This window comes from Neodiprion lecontei, chromosome 1 (assembly GCF_021901455.1).
Source record: "Neodiprion lecontei isolate iyNeoLeco1 chromosome 1, iyNeoLeco1.1, whole genome shotgun sequence".
In the NCBI taxonomy this organism is placed as follows: Eukaryota; Metazoa; Arthropoda; class Insecta; order Hymenoptera; family Diprionidae; genus Neodiprion; species Neodiprion lecontei.
In genome coordinates this window covers 38,396,353-38,415,668 of record NC_060260.1, presented here as the reverse complement: position 1 = coordinate 38,415,668, position 19,316 = coordinate 38,396,353, and the positions used below count along the sequence as shown (strand labels likewise).

The 19,316-nt window shown below is 39.2% G+C and overlaps 3 protein-coding genes across 8 annotated transcripts in view; all 3 read left to right on the top strand.

The window, feature by feature from the left end:
* LOC107227669 overlaps positions 1–19,316 on the top strand; it is a 94,452-nt gene that overhangs the window by 66,655 nt on the left and 8,481 nt on the right. For 3 of the 6 annotated variants that reach the window (XM_046746355.1, XM_046746354.1, XM_046746356.1), the window contains one exon: positions 201–2,140. The exons of 2 other annotated variants lie outside the window; for them this stretch is intronic. In XM_046746355.1, coding sequence (XP_046602311.1) covers positions 217–1,644 — 1,428 coding nt within the window. In that variant the 5' untranslated portion in view covers positions 201–216 and the 3' untranslated portion in view covers positions 1,645–2,140. Of the gene's footprint in view, positions 1–200; positions 2,141–18,723; positions 18,954–19,316 lie in introns of those variants that run through there. One more of the 6 variants, XM_046746357.1, reaches the window with a different exon arrangement.
* LOC107227679 lies at positions 6,723–9,095 on the top strand. The gene is made up of 3 exons (XM_015668895.2): positions 6,723–6,999; positions 7,418–8,858; positions 8,949–9,095. Exons 2-3 carry the CDS (start codon positions 7,435–7,437, stop codon positions 9,004–9,006), a joined length of 1,482 nt encoding a protein of 493 aa, XP_015524381.2. The 5' UTR covers positions 6,723–6,999; positions 7,418–7,434; the 3' UTR covers positions 9,007–9,095.
* LOC124296567 lies at positions 12,035–16,985 on the top strand. The gene is made up of 3 exons (XM_046746365.1): positions 12,035–12,248; positions 14,528–14,711; positions 15,547–16,985. The coding sequence occupies exon 3, from the start codon at positions 15,565–15,567 to the stop codon at positions 16,945–16,947; it is 1,383 nt and encodes a 460-aa protein (XP_046602321.1). The 5' UTR covers positions 12,035–12,248; positions 14,528–14,711; positions 15,547–15,564; the 3' UTR covers positions 16,948–16,985.

Sequence of the window (19,316 nt, the reverse complement as noted above, 5' to 3'; positions counted from 1 at the left end):
ATAGTGTTCCACTCTATCAGAGCGCTAATTGTCCGTAGGCCATTATGCCGTATGACTGCAATCACGGCTTTTAGAGTCTACCGGATATCCGGTACGCCGCAAGTGCGCGTACTCTATCAATCACTGAGAGAATCGCCTCGAAGAATCGAAACACAGAGACAAGATGGGAATAACAGAGGGTGAAATTTGTGTGCTTACAGAGTCGCATACGCGGAGATGCCCAAGGTACGACAGCCGGCCGTGTTACAAAAAATGGCGCTTGACGTCATCTTTGAATACGTCGTCCTCTGCTGCGACCGAACCAGTATCGAAGGCTCCCTGGACGAGCTGAATCAGGTCATTTCGGCCATCAAACTGGACGTGATCAGTTGCATACCGTGGTTCTCGGTGGCAGACTTCTCGGCCCGGTTTCTGGAGCGGTTTTACTCAGATTCCCGGCCGGCGTCGCATCTAAAAGCCGCCCTGGAAGTCGTCATGGACACAGAGATAGTGGGACTGCAGTGCAGAGGGCCGATCCTGGCCTACCTGGACCCCCAAGATGGTTCGCGCCTAAGGAGACTGGCTGAACTGGACCTGGATTACATCCTACACTCTCTTCCCATAAACCTGCCCAACTTCTACCTGAACGATCTGACGAGTTTTGTGTTCGCCGAGAGATGCACTAACCTTGACCTGAGCGTGGTTGGTCGGAACTGCCCCAAGCTGCAAATTGTCAGAGTTCCGGAGTCGCGGCATGTCACGGACGAAGGGCTTTCCAACCTCAGCCAGTGCTCTGACCTTCGATTCATCGACGTTTACAGGTGCTCGGTAACGCACAGCGGTATAAACCGCATGCTTGCGGTGCACAAGAAACTGGACAGGATCTCCAACGTTTCCGCAGAGACCTTGTTCCACTTGGACTCGTCGGTGTGCCCTTCGATCAGCCACTTCAGTTCCATACCTGACACCCCAATCTCTTCTGCAAACCTTCGTAAAATCGTCACCAAGTTTCCCAATATCACCTATTTACACGTGCATGGCGTTTTCACGGAAGAGTTCTCCATACTCAATCCCCTCAACAAACTTACCGGACTTGACTTCACATTCTCGTCGGATATGTATTACGATGAGATCGAAATTGCGTGGGTCAATATCAAGGAATTCTTGCTGTTCGTTGGGGCGAATCTGACTACCTTGAAGCTCGCTTGTTGGGAGCAGGGATTTCTATGGCGACAGGAAGACGTCGATTTTATATTCGATTCATGTCCCAACTTGGAATGTTTGAAGTTCGATCACGGGGACGGGCTTGTCGTCATTCCGTCCTTCCAGAAGTTGAAAGTATTGATACCGCATATTGCCATTGAGTTCGAGTCCATTGAACTATTGCGCGACCCGATGATAGAGTTCGACAAATTGCCGAGCCTAGAGACTCTCTCGCTTCACAATTATGACGTCAGTTTTCAGACAATCCAATCGATAATGCTGGATAATGACAGGTTTCCAAAATTGTCCGTTATCGAAACGATCTGCATGAAGGACGAAGACTTGGAAGAAATTCGTCGGATTGCTAGAATGAAGAATTTAGATTTTGAGATTAAAAATGACCCGTGCTCTAACTGGTACAATAATTACCGTTTCAACACTTCGTCGCCTCCGTCACCATAAATAAACAATTATTTATCGTCATAGAATTTCCCCGCAAACTAAAATGCATTTTGTTAATCTGAAGCGACTTCGTTGACCTTCTAAATTATTTTACAACAAATTTCCAATTCGTCTTATCTGTTTTACTGCTTGAACTTACAAGGGGAAGCCGCAACGTGTTAATAACGGATTTCGATGGGTCTCAGGTATACTGACGGGAGACCCTTCCCGAGTGACCAGGCTATTGGAATTTTGCCCGACGACGCTTAGTTTCGGAGAAAATTTTTGGGAGACCCGCTTAGGCAGCCCCCTTCAATATACCTGCGACCCATCAAAATCCGTTATTAACATTTGTTAGTATAAGTTATTCTGAGTTATTCAGAGTCGCGCTATCGAGTGATCTGCATTTATTCTACACACACGCATTTCTCCATCTCTTTGTTTGGTTCAATGTTGTCGATAAATTTTAAAAAATAAACGTACGTAGTTTTTCACGCAAATTCCGCGATAATGTACACTTCCTATGTAGTCATTATATCCTCCCACCTGTTCAGTTTCCCTCGCTTCAATGTTTCTGAGAATAAGTCATAAAAGAAACGCCTTGCAAAACCAGGTAAGTCCGTGCAAACAATTCTGTAAGCTTGTGACCCGCTGCTGCAACGTGACATTTTAGGTGACCGTTACAAACGGCTCCCCGAACCCTGGACGGAAACATAACAGTATGGAATCTGGGATGATAATTAAGTTAAGAATTTAGAAAAAGAGCCCCAGGACAAGGGTCACACATTCAAAACTATTCCGAGAAGAAACACCGTACAGCCTGTATCGAATAAGATTTATGACAGAGTTTTTGTTTACGTTACTTTCAAAGTCAACAACAAACGAGATAATGCAATAATTAAGTTCCCCCTTCCCCACCCTTCGGGCTTAAGTCAAGAAAAATTAATCCTACAGAAAAAATGGTAAGGATCAAAGTTGCAGAGAATAACATTTCTCTTAAGCCTAGTCGTTACCATTTTTACTCTCTAGTTGAAAATAAACGAGTGATTTAATAATTAAGAAAATTCACGCTTAAATTCGATATGACAACTGAAGGACGAGGGGTGGATTTCCGGAAAATCTGGATTTAAACTACCAATGAACTCCTCCCCCCCCCCTCCCCCTCTCCCGATGATTCATGTAAGAAAATTGCCGTTCCAAGTTAATGGATTGAAAATTCTAAAGTGACTGGGCTACATTTATTCAAGATGAAAGTATGTTTTAACCCTAGAACGCTACTACCGGGTGCACGTTACAATAGTGGGCTTATCAAAAAAGATATTTATTTTAAGAAATGAACGATGAAAATTTGTGAAAAAATAAAATTCGTATCATAGTAAAAATATGATGTATTTTTATTGTTGTAACAGAATATTCTCAAGATTTGCATTATAAAATACTATTAAAACATAATGATTTATGAAAGAAAAAAAAAGTATAAAAATGTGTTCCATGATATTACGCGCCTGCACAATGGTTGCAAATCGTAAAGCTGTGTTCGTTGCAAATAAGGCGTTTACACGATGCACAAACTTTTCTACATTTTCTGTCCTATCTCCTGGTACAATTTGCACCGAGCTGGGCAAGTGGCAGTTCAATTTTTTCCAGAGGATATCTCAATTGAACATCGAATTTTGTTTTTTATCTGTTAAAGCGCATGCAGAACCTTTCTCGTCGCTTGGAATTTTTTCATAGTCTCTCTGTTGTCTGATTCGTTATTTTGCAATAATTCCTCTCGTATATGTCGAGACCGTAAATTATACGCCATCCAAAAATAAAGACTGTATCGCTAGTTTCGTCTGAGACAGAATAGACTATATACGTATCTCGTTATTCGCCATACGACTATATCACGAATATGTAAATAAAATGTTACATATTGTCAAAAATAAACACAGACCTGGTGTAACGTAATAAACTAACCTTATTCTTTAATTTGAAGTTGAAAGAAAACAACAGCAGAAACAAATCTCTGGGGTCCGAAAGAAACCACTCAACTTTGAACGACTGTCGATTTCTTTAGATTTAGATACTTTAAATTAACAAAGAAAAGGCTTCGGGCTCGTTTGTAACCCAGGATGTCAAAGAAGGAATATTTTTTATGATTAGAAAATAACCTTGCGAAAAAAAATTACATAAAATTTATAACTACCGAACGGATCTACGGATCAGAAATTTATGGGTACAATAGAGTGAAGTGTCTCCAGGAGTATCATACATATATATATATATATATGTATATTATCTTATAGTTCCAATCATTTTATTCGTAGTATATTTCTACCACGTGGAAATGACGTCGCCGCATGGTTTTTATTTTTCTTTTCTTTATCCCCGTGTTAGCGATTAGGATTTCTCGTCTACTTGGGCTTCGAATCGCTTCATCGGATTTTTCCACCGAAGCGTGAATCTTAAACTCGCCAACTATTTTCCATCACCAGCGCCGAGGGTTTTTAAAACCGTGAAACTCAAAGACCGAGGAAATCTGGGCTTACCTGGTATTACCGCACCTATTTAAACTGAATACTAACAATTTGGATCAACGAGCTTGTAAAAACGGCCAAACTAACGCCGGATAATCTCCTGGTTGTTGGAATCTTACACATCGTCGATTCTAGTTTCATTGTTGGTATAACATTGTCGGATGTAAAGGGCACTCATTGCGCTGGAAACGAAGTATTTTAATCACTGATTTGACCGTTTATTAATTATCTATTCAAAAAATGTCTTATATTCGTGTAATATCTTATAGAATTTATGGTCTGACATTCTTCCTTAAATCGACAAGACGACGTAAATAAAATAAGAAAATTAATGCCGGAAAATTTTCTGGTGTAATGAAGATAATGGAGAATTTTAATACTTTAATCAAGGTAACTCTTTCGTCGGCTTTGATCGAAACGAGACACAGACACAAAAAATATGTATCGAAGGACCTTTCACGTAGATCATAAATAATAATACGTCAAAAAACGAAGTTAGGCTTGTAAGAATGAATAGTATGTATACGGTATATGCACGATTTCAATTGCAAAGAATAAATATTAGTTATTCATTTGACACTGGTCTCTCTGAAGTGATGAAAAACGAATCACTATTATTTGAAGAAACTTCCCTTTTTTTCATAAGTTTTCAAAGAAATCACGGAAGACATTTTTCACGACTTCACGATTAACGAAGGTGAAGATAACAGCGAACCGCGTCTATAATTATTGTCTTGTTTTTAATCATTGCGAAATGAAATCGAACAAATCTATCAGATTTTTATAAACACTTAAAAGTAATTTGAAATGAGAAGTCTGTATCTAGATTTTAATTTATAATTTAAGTAATTTTTGATCTTGCATTTCTAAGAAAACATTCGTAGCTTACGAATGTGTAAATTTGAAAATTAGTTGACAAACTATCTTATCTTTAGCTTAATTAAGCTAAAAATGATTGAACTGCACGATTGAAGAGTTCAAGTCGACAAGTCTTAATTTATCTCAATTCTGCGGATATACCTACCTATTGTTGAAAATTACGAACTAGAGGAAAATTGTTTTCATCTAAGAACGGCTGGGCTTATTTGTTATGACGGGAAATTTGTTGACGTTGAAAAATATATGAAAACCGTAACGCAATTAATTGTTGCATGAAACAGTCCCTTGGTTTTTCTTGTAATAACGGATTTCAGCGAGAATATTATAATTAAAGCACCGAACTTTGCCCGGGATGGTAAAAATATTGGTGTTAACGTTTTGTTGGCAGTTGGAAGACTCGTCCAATTGTCTCGACGAAATAATCTCGGTAATGTTGATACGAATCGATGCGGTTACTTAACCAGTAACCTCTTGCCAACACTGCATTTCGTGTTACGTGAAGATAGAATTTTTAAAACAAACAATAGCCTGTCAACAAATATTTCAATTTTGTTTGTATACGACGTTCTTTTATTTTACGAGTTCTTAACGAAATTGGTTTATATATTACCAAACATAGTTTTATCAAAGTGTATTACTATAATGTTATAAAACTCCTGTACAACATTATTCATCTTATTGTTTCAGTCGTTTCGTTCAGAGCATAATTCTGCCATGTAAAAATGTCGTCAATAGCATATCGCTTTTGTCGCATCTTTTTTCTCACTTGAACAAAACTATTATTTCCTCGTCAACTTGGGCCTTGAATCACTTCATTGGATTTCCTCATCGAAGCGTGAATTTTAAACTAGCCACATAATTTCTCATTGCTAGCGCCGAGAGTTTGTGAGCCCGTGAAAGTTAAAGACCGTAAAATTCTGTGTTGATCTGACATAACCTTACCTATATTAATTCAATACAAACAAGCCGTATCAACCAATTACAGTAAAAAAACACTGGAACTTCCGCTAAACAGTGTCTAGGTTACCGTAACCTTCCGCATCATCGATTATCGCAGTCTCATTGTTGGTATATATTTTATGCGAGTAAATGGTAATAATAATAGCAGAAATGAATGATTCGTCAATGATTTAATACGTTGAAATGATTTTCTTTATTCAGAAATGTCAACGTTCAGTTCAACGTCAAGTGCCTTTTGTATCGATGTTTCCCAATATTGTTATGGGAAAGATAATAATAAACCATCTAAGACATCTTTTTCTTCAAATCTACTAACAAAAATAAAATCAACTGCGAAAATTGATGTTGCGGAAACGCGTGATATTTTCAAATGGAATAAAGAATACTTCAAATTCAGTCAAGTTATCGTATCTAGCTGAAATTATATTCCGATTTTCAGTCGAAGATCCTAATGCATGGGCGAATAGCGTAAAGTTGCACCAAAGGCGCTGGGTTTCAAGTTCATCCAAGGTTTCCGAGATCTTAACCTTGCCGCAAAACTGCGACTCTTGCATAACGCAACGCGGAACCCGGAGTTGTGGACATTTTTCCACACGGACTTTCTACGAGCTGCGCGCTGCGCCGAGAAACTCGCCTTGTATACACAACTCATCCACTGCGCAAGCGCGCTCGCAACGTGCTCTGTAACTGTACCTTCAGCAGATCTATCACGCTGTTTCGAGTAGTAGTATACTTCGTTTGGAGTCGGCAGCATAACGGGCTTCCCGAACATTTTGAGGAGTCTGGCGAATTCGGGCGAAACTCGCTCTGGCAACCATTTGTATCGAACTTTAAGATGTCATTGTTTCGAACCAACAATTGTCTGCCACGGTGATATGTGATCGGTGAAGCTGTAAAAGAGTGTCTGCGTTTCTAGTGAACGGATGTTCAGTCGTCACGCATCTGGAAAACATTTTTTGAAAAGTAGTAACGTTAGGTGGAAGAAGCGAGAAGTCGTCGATATCAACTACTGCAGGTTAGTGTTCATTTGTCGTTGTTTAACCAAAGTCCGTCACGATGGAAAAAAACTCTACTGTCATCACTCGATCCTTCTGCAACAGTTTGGAGTGTAAATTTTTTGGACGGATGAAATGGATCCTCCGATTTTTATCCACCTTCTTCCGGCCCCGTAGCTCTGCTCGTAGAGTTCATAATTCATTTAGTCCTTCCTGATACGTACATGGTTTATTCTGAACGGGTTTATCATCACTACATTTTCGATGAAAATTTGATGCGACACTACTTGCTTATAGTACTTGACTCACAATTAAATTGCGCTGGATGCTTCTTGATCTGTTACATTGGGATTGATCTCTTTCTCCTACTCCGAACAAGTTGCAGGAGCGAAGGTTTTCCACATATTATAATTTGAACGAATTTCTTTTGAATTGCAGTAGACTCAAGCTTCAAGATGCCCAAACGCAAGGAGCCAGCTCTTCTGCAGGATATAGCGTTCGATTTAATGGTATCTCATTGCGTGAATTATTGCCTAAGGACCAGCTGCCATCTAGATTCAAAAAAACTCCATAGATGCATTGCCAAAATAAAAATGCAGCTGTTTCCTCTGCTGCCGCCAAACCTTTCTCTGGTCGAGGATTTCTGTATAAAATTTTTCGAAATGTTTAAACTCTCTTGCTGGGAAAGATCGGCGATGCATCGGGAGAGCTATATCGCAAAAGCATTGGAAATCATGATGGACGTGAAAATTCGTAATCTGCGATGTAGCCACGCATACCTAAATTACTTGGACTGCAATGATCTTCACCGATTCCGGGGACTAGAGTCATTGGAAATCCATACCTTTCCTTCGTACGACGTGTCTGGAATACTGGAATATTTTTGCTTGGAAAATCTCCTTGAACTTTACCTTCCACAGCAGTGCAACAACAACGACCTTGCCATCATTGGCTCGCATTGTCCGCTGTTACAAGTGCTGGACGTTAGTAACTCGCCGGATGTTGACGACTACGGATTGCAAGCCCTGAAGCCGTGCTCAGATTTACGAGTCCTTGATTTTTGTTTCTGGAGAGTGTCAAATGTTGGCGTGAATGATCTGCTGTCGGCACATCCGAAGCTCGAGGAGTTGAATGTGCGCAAAACTGTCCGCCTACGCATGTGTGTGGGGTTGGACTTCGACGTGTTGTCGCGTCCACTGACAATGGTGTGTCCGTCTATGAAACGCTATTGCGTCAGATTCAAGCCAATAACGAACGAAATGTTACGCGCTCTCATTACTCTTTTCCCCAATTTGACATATCTCAGAATTTACGGTCAAGTCGAAGGCGATTTGCGCCTCTTACAGAAACTCAAAAATCTCAGTGCGCTTGATTTCAGTGGGGGTGTGAGCCATCCCAGTACAAACAATCTCAGGCAACTGTTGACGATCATAGGTGCAAATATTTCTTCGTTAGACATGAAGAACTTGTATTGTATTGGCGTGTTTTTGACGCAGGACGACATGAACTTTCTTTACGAATCTTGCAAAAATGTTGAATACCTGACGTTCGTTTACGAACGCAGCAGTTGTGGGGAAAAATTAGTAGTGCCACCTTTCCCGAAGTTGAAAGAACTCGATGTAGAGGCGAAAAGAGTCAACAATAACCGATTTCCCAGTCACGCCGCAATAGAATTTGGTGTATTGAAACAGCTTGAAACTCTAAGGTTCGAAAACTTTGGGCCGATTGTGAAAATAACGGAATCTATCATGTTCGATCACGTGAGATTTCCAAATTTGAAGAAGGTTCTATGCGAGGAAGCCGACGAAGTTGGCATGAGGAAGATAAACAAAATCGCAAAAGATAACAACCTTGATTTCGCAATGGAGTGTCAGCCTTGGTAATCACGAATCAGTTTTATTACGTACTTGATGTTGCGTCGGAAATTTTCCATCAGAAATATTCCTTTACGCTCGTGTATTCCTTCCAGGCCGAGCACGTATTGGGACAGATTGGGATTTATGAGCACTGGGTGGATACTGCATTAGTTCGACGTTTCGTTATTGGAATGAATCAAAATGTGGAGAAATCAGTTTTGTAAAAAATAAAACTTAATAAAGTACTGGTTTTGTCAAAACATGCGTTTATTCGTGTACAATAATCGAATGTCTTCTCTAGTTTGTATTTGACTTTGCAGCCTGAAGTAACGTCATCGATAATACCGTTGAGTTTTATAAGTTTTCATTCTTTGAAAGTGCCTACCGCACATTTTTCACGATATTATATTTACGAAATCATACCAGAAGTTGGCTGCGAATGTACCCGAATTCTAAACACGAGCGACCTCCAAAGCGCCCACAGATAGGTAACCAAATCTCTATTTTAGTTTAATACTGCAATTCCTCAAACTACATCCCTATTTGACTTGGCAGTTAACGCTCATTTCATCAGTCAGACAGATTAGAATTTTCAGAAGCAACAGTACGTACCTATTTTCAAATGTAGAAGCTTTCGTTGTTTGCAACTCGCTGATGTCGGAAAGATTTTTAGTTCTAGTCAAGAGCCGGGCACCTTCACTCGATACTTCCGTTACGTGTAAGAGATAATTTATTCCGGGGATGAACGTTTCGGTGAATCATATGTCGTACGTCGATATCGAACATCGGAAAGCGTAGGTCTTGGGAAATGAATCGGCTGACGTGAACATCCCAATTCCAGAAATTTATTCTATTTTAGGATTGGAAAAATCGAAGGATCTTTTGAATGAGAGGAATAAGAAATCGACGTTGTGCACCGATAAATGCCGACAAAGGCACTTGGTAAGTGGAGTTAATCAAGGCACGATGAAAACATGATATAATAATAGTGAAATTTCATTTATTCTACAAGATGTTTTTCTAAAAAGGATTATCAAATACGAATAACTCCGAAATCTTCTTGGAAATCTAGGATTTTGAAAAATTCGATTTATGTTTGGTTTAAACAATATTTTAGGGTCATAAGAAAAATATCCAGTCGGTCATGTACTGAAAAAAAATATTTCAAAGGTTCAATTCTCGATTTTTGCACAGCGCCACGAAGCGCGCGCTGAGTGCTTGTAAAATTCTAACCGGCTTTTTCTCGAAACCACTTTTTTCATGCTAGGAGGACAGATTATTTGAACAGTGTTGCACGAGTCGATTTGAGATTAGCCTCACAATTAAATTTTCTATGGAAGTACGTAACCGTTTTCTTATTTAATGCAAACTTTTTTTACATGAATAATTTACTACTCATTTTTTGGCCAAAGATCGACTCGTTTTTTTCAAAAATGCACAATTTCTACAAAATTTGATTTAAAATAAAACCCCTACGTGCTTCTATCGGCAATAGTACTTGGATTATAAATTTTTTGGGCTTTTTGCCCCAGGCCTTATAGTTTTCGCGAAATCCGTCCTCCCGTGAAGGAGATTTAAAAAAAGGTGATTTCAAAGATTAACTCCGTCGTCGCCATTTTTCATCAAAATGATGACGAATCTTTTTTTTCTCACACTTCAATACGCGTTAAACGAACCCTCCGAAAAGAAATCCTATTCCTTTTTCCATACTCCTAAAATAAATCTTCAAAGTTGGGCCTTTTTTTCGACCGTTTGAATGGTGTTACCCCTTAATTATCCTTCCGTATATTTCCTACGTCCATTTCTACGAGACAAATTACTTACCATACAAATTATCGCGGATCAAAGGTCAGGAATCTGTCGTTAGATTTATTCCGACAAACACAGAAATAGAATTAATCCAATTAATTTTTGCGGTTATCTTGTTGTCTCTTTTCTTGATGTTTGAAATTTGGTGCTTGCAACCAGCCTCACTTCAGAAAACCTGCAGTGATTAAATGCAAAGATTTTCTCGAGCTGTGAAAATAAATACACATTCATTCGTTACACGCTCGTTCATTCAAAAACTGTTATATTTATATGATAATCAGCAGCAAGTCAACAAAATTTGTTGAAAAACGGTTTCCCCAGATTCCGACGATTTGCTTTCATATAATGTACCTACATCTTCCTACAGGGTTCGATTGATAATGGATAGTTTGAATTATATTTAAAATTTATAATGAAATTTAGCCACCTTGTCAAGCAAACCTTGATTTTTCAACACGTTGTAACATTTCAGGATTACTTTTGTAGAATTATGCATTTTACGGTTTATTCTCTCTCTCGGTACACTGAAAGAATCTTAAACCGCAATATTGGCATTTCGTGTAACATCAAATTGTTCGATTAAACAACTGCCTGGGGATTGAGGATAAAAAATTTTGACCTCGCACATTTTTCCACTATCTATCTCTAAATTTTATTTTTATAGCTTCAGCTCCGATGTTAATTTCTCCTGTATATATTTGATTCTACCTAGTAATTAGCACGTTATTTACATTGAAATGTGCTCGAATGAAATTGTTCGTTGATTTATTATCGAGCATCGTCTTATTCTGGTTTTCATACTCTTAATTTATAATGCTTATAACGATATGATTAAGGACTCTCCGTATTATTGAAATTCAATTTTTTTCTAATTTATATCGAAGGTTTTTCATTTGCGTGCGTTAATGCTCAAAATATCATTTTTTAAGTATTCGATGTTTGCTTTTGGCATGATACGACGAGGGCGATGATGTTGAACAACTAACGATATCTCTAAAAGATAAGACTCGCGCTATAAATATTTAAGACTTCGAAATGCGGTGTTAATTGCATCGTATAATATGCATTGTAATGTGGCATTTGGAATCCACGTTTCAGACGGATCCCTGAACTTTGGACTGAACCCCGAATTAGCATTTTCGAGATAAATAATTATGGTACGTTACCGAAAATAGTGCCAGAACGGTAATCGCGAAGTAGATTTTAGGAAATAAAAAAGAAAACGTGAAAATTCCAAGTCCCGAAATTTATTTCATTTTATCTTTGGAAAAATCGAAGAATCTGTTAAATGAAAGGAATAAGAAAGTGATGTTTTGCAACGATAAATACTGAGTCGTTAACGACGGAGAATTTCCTTCGATGGTGGTGAGCATTTAAAATTTAACTAACGATTCGTGACATTGGATTACGATGTGAAGGTTAACAAGACCGTCTCATTATTTAGGCAATTACCGGGCAGCCAGTTTGGATTCTGATTGTTGTTAACGGATAATACCTCGACTATGGAAACCTATTTAAAATTCTAACGTAACGGCATTTCAGTTTTCACCTTTCGTTAAGAAATTTTCACATCATTAAGAGGCTTATGAAGTAGGTAATTAAACGTAAGTCTTCTTAAACAAATTTCTTTTACTTCTTTCCTTTTGTTTAGTAATATTTAGTCGTAACTTATATACGTCACTGCGTTCAATTAATATATTTTATTTTCCTGATGCCTTTCCGGGCTTCCCTTCACAGCCGAGAAGTGAAATTTGTTTTCGACTTTATTGACCTACGCCACCGATAAACTCTACGCATAATTTCAAGATAAGGTCAAAGTGAAATCAAACAACATGGCTAAAATAAGCATTCACAACATTTGTCGGAAAGTCTGACAATAACACATTCTATCTCAAAATCGAAAGCAGAACAACGAATAATATACTTCGAAGTAATTTTTCAAGGGATCTCATTATCGCTTTTAAATTATGCGTCGGCAGATAATGAAAAATTTCCGGCTATACGTGCAAATTTCGTATCGTTATCTACCCAATTATAACAAATTTAGACAGTCTCACGTGTTTTGTTCGAACACTTATCAAATATGAGTCGCTGGAAACTTTCGGAATTTCGGAGAATTGCTTGCCCTGGCCCAATCCGCTTATCTGTGCGGGTGTGTGTGTGTAGTGTTTAGTATATTGCACCAGCTGTGCATGAGAGCGCGTGCGCAGCGAACAAGCGTCATGGAAAATTCGTCGTCGCAGTGCCGAGGCGAAAAGTTAGTGCCGGCGCCATTTTGTACCGCCGAATTTTCGCGGAGTAAAATACCAGTTCACAGAGTTTAACCAACAACGGAGTTACAATCGACGTATTCGCGGGGCTGTTTTGTTTCGGGTGAAATGTAAGTGACGCAAATTGTTGAACAATCGAAACGTGCTGTCCCAGCGTTTCAGCGGCAGCCACGTTCACGTTGTTGTGTGTCAATACGTGTGTCAGCTGTCAACGAAATATTTTATAATCGTTTCTACCGTTACGTTCGATTGAACTCTGATCTGCCGATGCTGTTCTACCCGTACGAATTTTGAATCAGCAATTATCTCGACGCAAAATATTCGAAAATTATTTTCTCGCATTTGAGGATTCATTCCATGAATTTTACTTGTCCGTGTGCACGTGTGGCAGTGTCAGAGGAATAAAGGACGACATCGCTATGGTTGACTGTTACCGGGAAGGGAAAGGTTCGTTGCAATTGTTAGCTATGAGAAATACCGGTCCTAGACGGTTCATGATTGTTTGTGTAGCTTCATTTGCTTTCGTGGGAGGACCCTTTATGATGGCTCATAAAAAAAACAAAAAAAACCTACGACCATTTCACAAATTCTATCTTTTGACTCAAACCCCCGCGTAATTTTTTTATGCAAAATTGCGTATGAAAAAAGATTCAGAACTCGGTGCGACCACGAAAAAGATTTTTTTACCGTCAAGAACGAAATTTTTCACCGTAAATTCGAAACGCCGTGGTGGGTGATTATTGCTTAGCGCTCCCGATTTTTTTATGCGTATGAGAACTTATCATCTAAAAAATTACGCACGGGTTTGATAATATCTTCATTCGGTCAAAAGATAGAACTTTTGAAACGGTCGTAGATTTTTTTTTTTTTTTTTGGCCATCGTAGAGGGTCCTTCGCGAAAGCAAATCAAGGTACACGAAAAATCATGAACCCTTTCGGACCGGTATTTCTCATAGCTAGCAAGTGCTCCGAACCTTCTCCGTAAGCATAACGAGTTTCCGTTTTCCCTTGTTTGCCTTTCTTCTCAGTTTATTTCGCCAGGTTGGCAAGGCTTAAGCGGGTCTGATAAACCTTGACGCTTTCATCGTACGCTGTCATATTTAACACTCGCAAACTCCCATGAAGACAATCGTTTCTTACATTGTAGTGGTAGTAAAGGTTCACTAGCTTTTCACTTCAGGCGACGCGGAACCCGCATAAATTTCTCATGAAACTATTTGCAATCCCTTCGAAATTGAATACGAATCAAAATTTACCACTTGGGGAAAATTTGCTTTTCATTTATTTAAATAACCCTATTGCCGTTACAGCCCACTAAAAGTATTTGTGAGATATTCGTAGTACCGTATTATGGTGATTTCATTTGGAAAATGAGCATAGGACCTATACTGCAGGCTTATAGCGTACGGGATATTGGTTTACCACCCAGGTATACGACCTTCGCACTATTTTTCGGGCATAGGTTCTAGCCGCTGTAACTGTTCTAGGCTTGACTACACCCGACGAAACCAGTCTGATTCTGGGTGCCGCACGGCATAGTTGTATCAAAAGTGCTAGAAAGTAAAATTAATATTCATAACGCGGTAGTTTAATATTTCATATCAAATTTATAGTACCAACAATCAGCCTCGAAGAATATCTTCGAAACAATTTTACGCATCTTCCAAACAGGATCTTGGCCTGCTTGTGGTTGTAGGAAAAGTGGGCTGCACTTTACTGAAAATTGTGGTGTGTACAATAGAAACAGTTGCCTGAATTTAACATCGATTACTAGGACAGAAAAATTGGACGCCAAAGGTGATATTTTACGGAAGGTTTTGCTTTTTTTAAACTAAAATTAATGCCTTATTTGAGAATTTTTACTGACAAAACTACACGCTCGATTAAATTCGAGTCTTGCGCATATATTCGTTATGTATTCAGGAACTTGTACAATTTTTTTCAATACTTTTTTTTGCCGAAAGACGCCTGCTACGCGTTCTTGACCATGACGTCGCTCGGTCGCTGGTTGGCATGTCTTCGATCTGATCGACCGGATAATTTCATTGATAAAAATTCTTAAATCAGGCATTAATTTTAGCTTGGAAAAAGCAAATTAACCCTTAATAACAAAATAGAAATACTGTAAAAGTTACTTCCCATTTTTCATTTTCTTCAGTAATATTACACCCAGTATCCTTAACAAACTCTAACTACGGAATTTCTCTGTTACAAACGAAAAATAGAAAACAAATTTCATTGTGATTTTACCGAGTGAAATTTTGTTGATTTCGAAAAAAAGCACATCCTCTCAGGTGGCAAACTTTACTTGTAGTTGAATTGCAAAGTGATGCGAACCTATTACGGTGCAACATCCGGGTGCACCATGAAAAACAAAATTATAAGCTGCGAAATAATTTCAAAAGTATCCGACGAAATCTATTCTCGCAATTCGCAAGAGAATTTGAACAAATACATCAAATCTCACTATTGAAATGGGATACTGGGTATTATTTCTCAATTCTGCATCGTAACCCATTCAATTCAGCGAAACATTACTGACCGTTTTCAGTTAGTCCGAGTAGGTATTGTATATAAGCAAGTGCTTATCATTGGTACCAACCTCGTGACGTTTGAACTTTGGTGCTTACAGATAAACCGATTATCCGAGATGCCTAAAGTCAAGCAACCAGCCTCGCTCGAGCAAATTACCTTCGACTTTTTGGTCGAGTACTTCGTGGATCTGTGCAATCGACTAAGCTGCAAAGGGGACGTGCCTCGACTTCGTCGAACCGTTGCGCTGATCAAAGAGTTGCTCTTCCCTTGGCTGCCGCCGAGTCGACGCCTGCTAGCAGAGTTTTGTGCGAAATTCGTGGAAAAGTTTCGCGAACGTGAGAAAAAGTATCGCGGACCCCGGCCAGAAAGCCACGTTGCAGCGGCTCTGGAAATGATCATGGACGTAGATCTTACCGGACTCCGGTGTGGCTATCACACCATGCGTTGTATGGACGAACACGATGCCAGTAGAATCCGAGGCTTGGAGAAATTGGACATAACGATGTACGGGAATAAGGGCATGAGCAGTTTTCGCTTGCAGAACCTCACCGAATTGTATTGCCATTATCATTTCAACGACAGTTATCTCGCGATTGTGGGATCGCAATGCTTAAAGTTACGCGTATTGGACATCAGAAACTCCTCGCGTGTCACTGACGAAGGATTGCGCGCCTTAGGTCCGTGCTCCGAATTACGCGTCTTTCATTTTTACGGTCACAAGATTTCTGCCGCTGGCACAAACGAACTGTTGTCGTCGCACCAGAAGATCAAGGAGTTTAATGTTAATTATGATATATTGTCACGCCCGACGTCGCAAGTCTGTCCCGCGATGCAAAAATTTTGCTTTCAAACAACCTTCGTCGACGAAACGCATTTTCGTGCAGCCGCCGCTCTCTTTCCAAATTTGACTGATATTCAAATCGACTGTAAAGTCAGTGGTGATCTGCGCGAATTGAGGGCCCTCAAGAATCTTACGGGACTTAACTTCTATTGCTGGAATGCCGTTTCCATGGAGAATCTTAGGCAACTCCTGGCGATCATTGGTGAAAATATTTTAAACTTGAAAGTGATAACTGAATCATCTCGAACCTTCGTGTCGAGAACCGACTTGCAATACATATATAATATCTGCAAGAATATTCAAAGCTTGGAATTCGAATATAAACCACTTACCAAAATTGACACGTTAAGGATACCGCCGTTTTCGAAATTGAAAACTTTGAAGATGAAAAAAGCTTGGAAGATTCACGACATGTATGTGACGCTACAATTACAGCAAATGGTGGAGCTCGAGGTTCTGGAGGTTTATGGCTTTGGTTTAATGAATCGAACCGTTGAATCGATCATGTGTAATCACGTGAATTTTCCCAAGTTGAGATTAGTTCGAACCTCAAGCATTCATACCGATAATCTCATTCGGTTAAATCGAATAGCGAAAGAGAAAAACCTCGATTTTACAGTTCAAGCTGAAATTGGTGCCTTTTATAGTCAATTCTGAATGTAACAACGAATTGATTCAGGGATGCATGTGTAAATTAATCTATCTGTATAGCATGTTTATTACAAATAAACTGATTATAACACTTCCATTTGATATATTATTTTAAATAAATAAGGCCTCATTAATTAGTCAAATTAGCGAATAAGATCGGCTGACACATATTCGTTATACATAAGACATAAGATCGTACTTCGGTCTTTCTGTCTGTCGAACCCTTTGACATTACGTGTTAAATCAGCAATGGTGTCCGCAGATTGACTTCAGTCTTTTTTGCTGAGTATTTAAATTCATGTTTTAGTTCCATGTTATTCGCTTAGTAGAGCTAACATATAATTTTCGGGAACAGCCCGATGAACGTCTAGTCACGTCGTAGCTAACTAAGAGTCCATACAAACGAAGCTGGATGTAGCAGCCAAAAGTGTTAGATTTTTTGGAAAAAGAAAAATACAGTTCAGTTTTATTCTCATAACTTCATCAAAATTATTGGGGGTTCAAGGTATTTCACTAAATTTTTATTCTCGGTCCTCACTACCTTGTTCGAATGAACATTGAAACGTTTGACCGCCAATTATGGCTGCTCGCTTCAGTCTCGTTCTATACAAACGTCCATTTTCCTCCAGGTTTTTAATGTAACATTTATGGATAGTCGGGAGGTCCTAGTAAAATATAATAGGAACCATCCGATACCGGGGGCTTATTATTTATCATTGTATGTATGCGTGTAACCATCGGATAGTGAAGGTTTACAACTAATTATCCTTGTAATGACCATTCGACAGCGGATGTTTATTTCTTATCCTGGTATATATGCGTGTGACCATCTGTAAGTATAGGTTCGTTATCACTAATCGTTGGGCAAGTATCCAATACCAAAGGTTTATTAATTTTCCTTGTTTATAACTATCCCATAGCGGAAGTGACGTTATTCCGCACACTTCGCTTTCCCAGGTACAACTGCAATTATGCTAATTCTTGAACAATCAACACACTTTCCCACACCCAATAAATGTTCACTTTTATATCCCGCCAACTTCCGGAATAATAAACGAATATTTACTCAAAATCACATGTAACTGTATGTCTTGCCCACCGATTCGTTACCTACGTTCATTTACGAGCCTAAGTCTCCAAACAGCCCATGGTTTTACGCTAAAATCTATGTACACTTAAGTTCCGTTCTTTGATTATTATTGCAGAAAGTAATTGGCGCCCAACATTAACGTAGAAATAAAGTGTACGTTGTTGGAGTCTCACATTACATTTCATGATTATTAAACTTTTTTTATAAATGCTTATTGAAACTGGTCTTATCTCGCAACACCTGTCTCAGAGCACGAAGCCGATTTATGCGAACTATAATTTTGCGGTAACTGAGATCGCGAAGAAACAAGCGCTTGACATAAGTAAGCCTCTCGCACAGGAAAGCACGTGAGATAGGCCCAATACAACGCCGAATGTATCGTTTCCGAGCACGAGCAATCGCCTGTTGACCGCGAGCTGTGACCCCCGGAATTGACACACCGAGCGTGGTAATTCCTTGTCACCATCTTCCCAAGCACAACATAAACCCACCCACGCTAATTTCCGAAAGCAAAAAATCTCAGCCTCGCAAGATTTACTTCCATACATTTTCCCATACCATGCGCTTGGCTTCACAGTACGTAAATTATATACAATACGAAGGAAACGAAACCTTTCAAATGAAATCTGTTACGGATACTCAGGTCCACCTGTTACGCATACGCAAGATGCCGAAACTCAAAGCCGGCTTCGCTGCGGAAGTTGACTTTCGATATCTCGGTGATCCACTGCGCGAGTCGTTGTCACCATCTCGGAGTCCAAAGCGATTCAAACAAACTCCGTCGGAGCGTTGCTCTTGTATAAAATCAGCCATTTACTTGGCTCCCGCCGAGGCTTCACCAGCTTTCGAAGTTGCTTGGAAGATTTTTCGAAGAACTGAAAAACTGGCTGCAAGACAGCGGAATCGCATCGCATTCGATTCAGTAAGTTAGGATTCAGATTACAACTTAGATTTTATGTTGCTAGCTCTCAAACTCAGCGGAGTTAGTAGTAGATTAATTAAGATTATTTTCTTTCATGTAATTCCGCTTTTCAATTTTCCTAATTTACGAGAAACGATTTTTTTTTTTTCATGACTCCTTTTCAGTTAGATTGCCGTAGCGTTCTAATAACTCTTTGTTTTATGATTGCCCTGTGGTATCGCTAATACAGGTAGAATATACCATCTTTGTTTTATTTTGTTAAATTAGCGCGTCGTTGACGAGTGTCTCTCTCTCTCTTTCTCTCTCTCTCTATCTCTCTCTCTCTCTTCTCTACCCCCAAAGTGTCCATCCACTATCCACAAT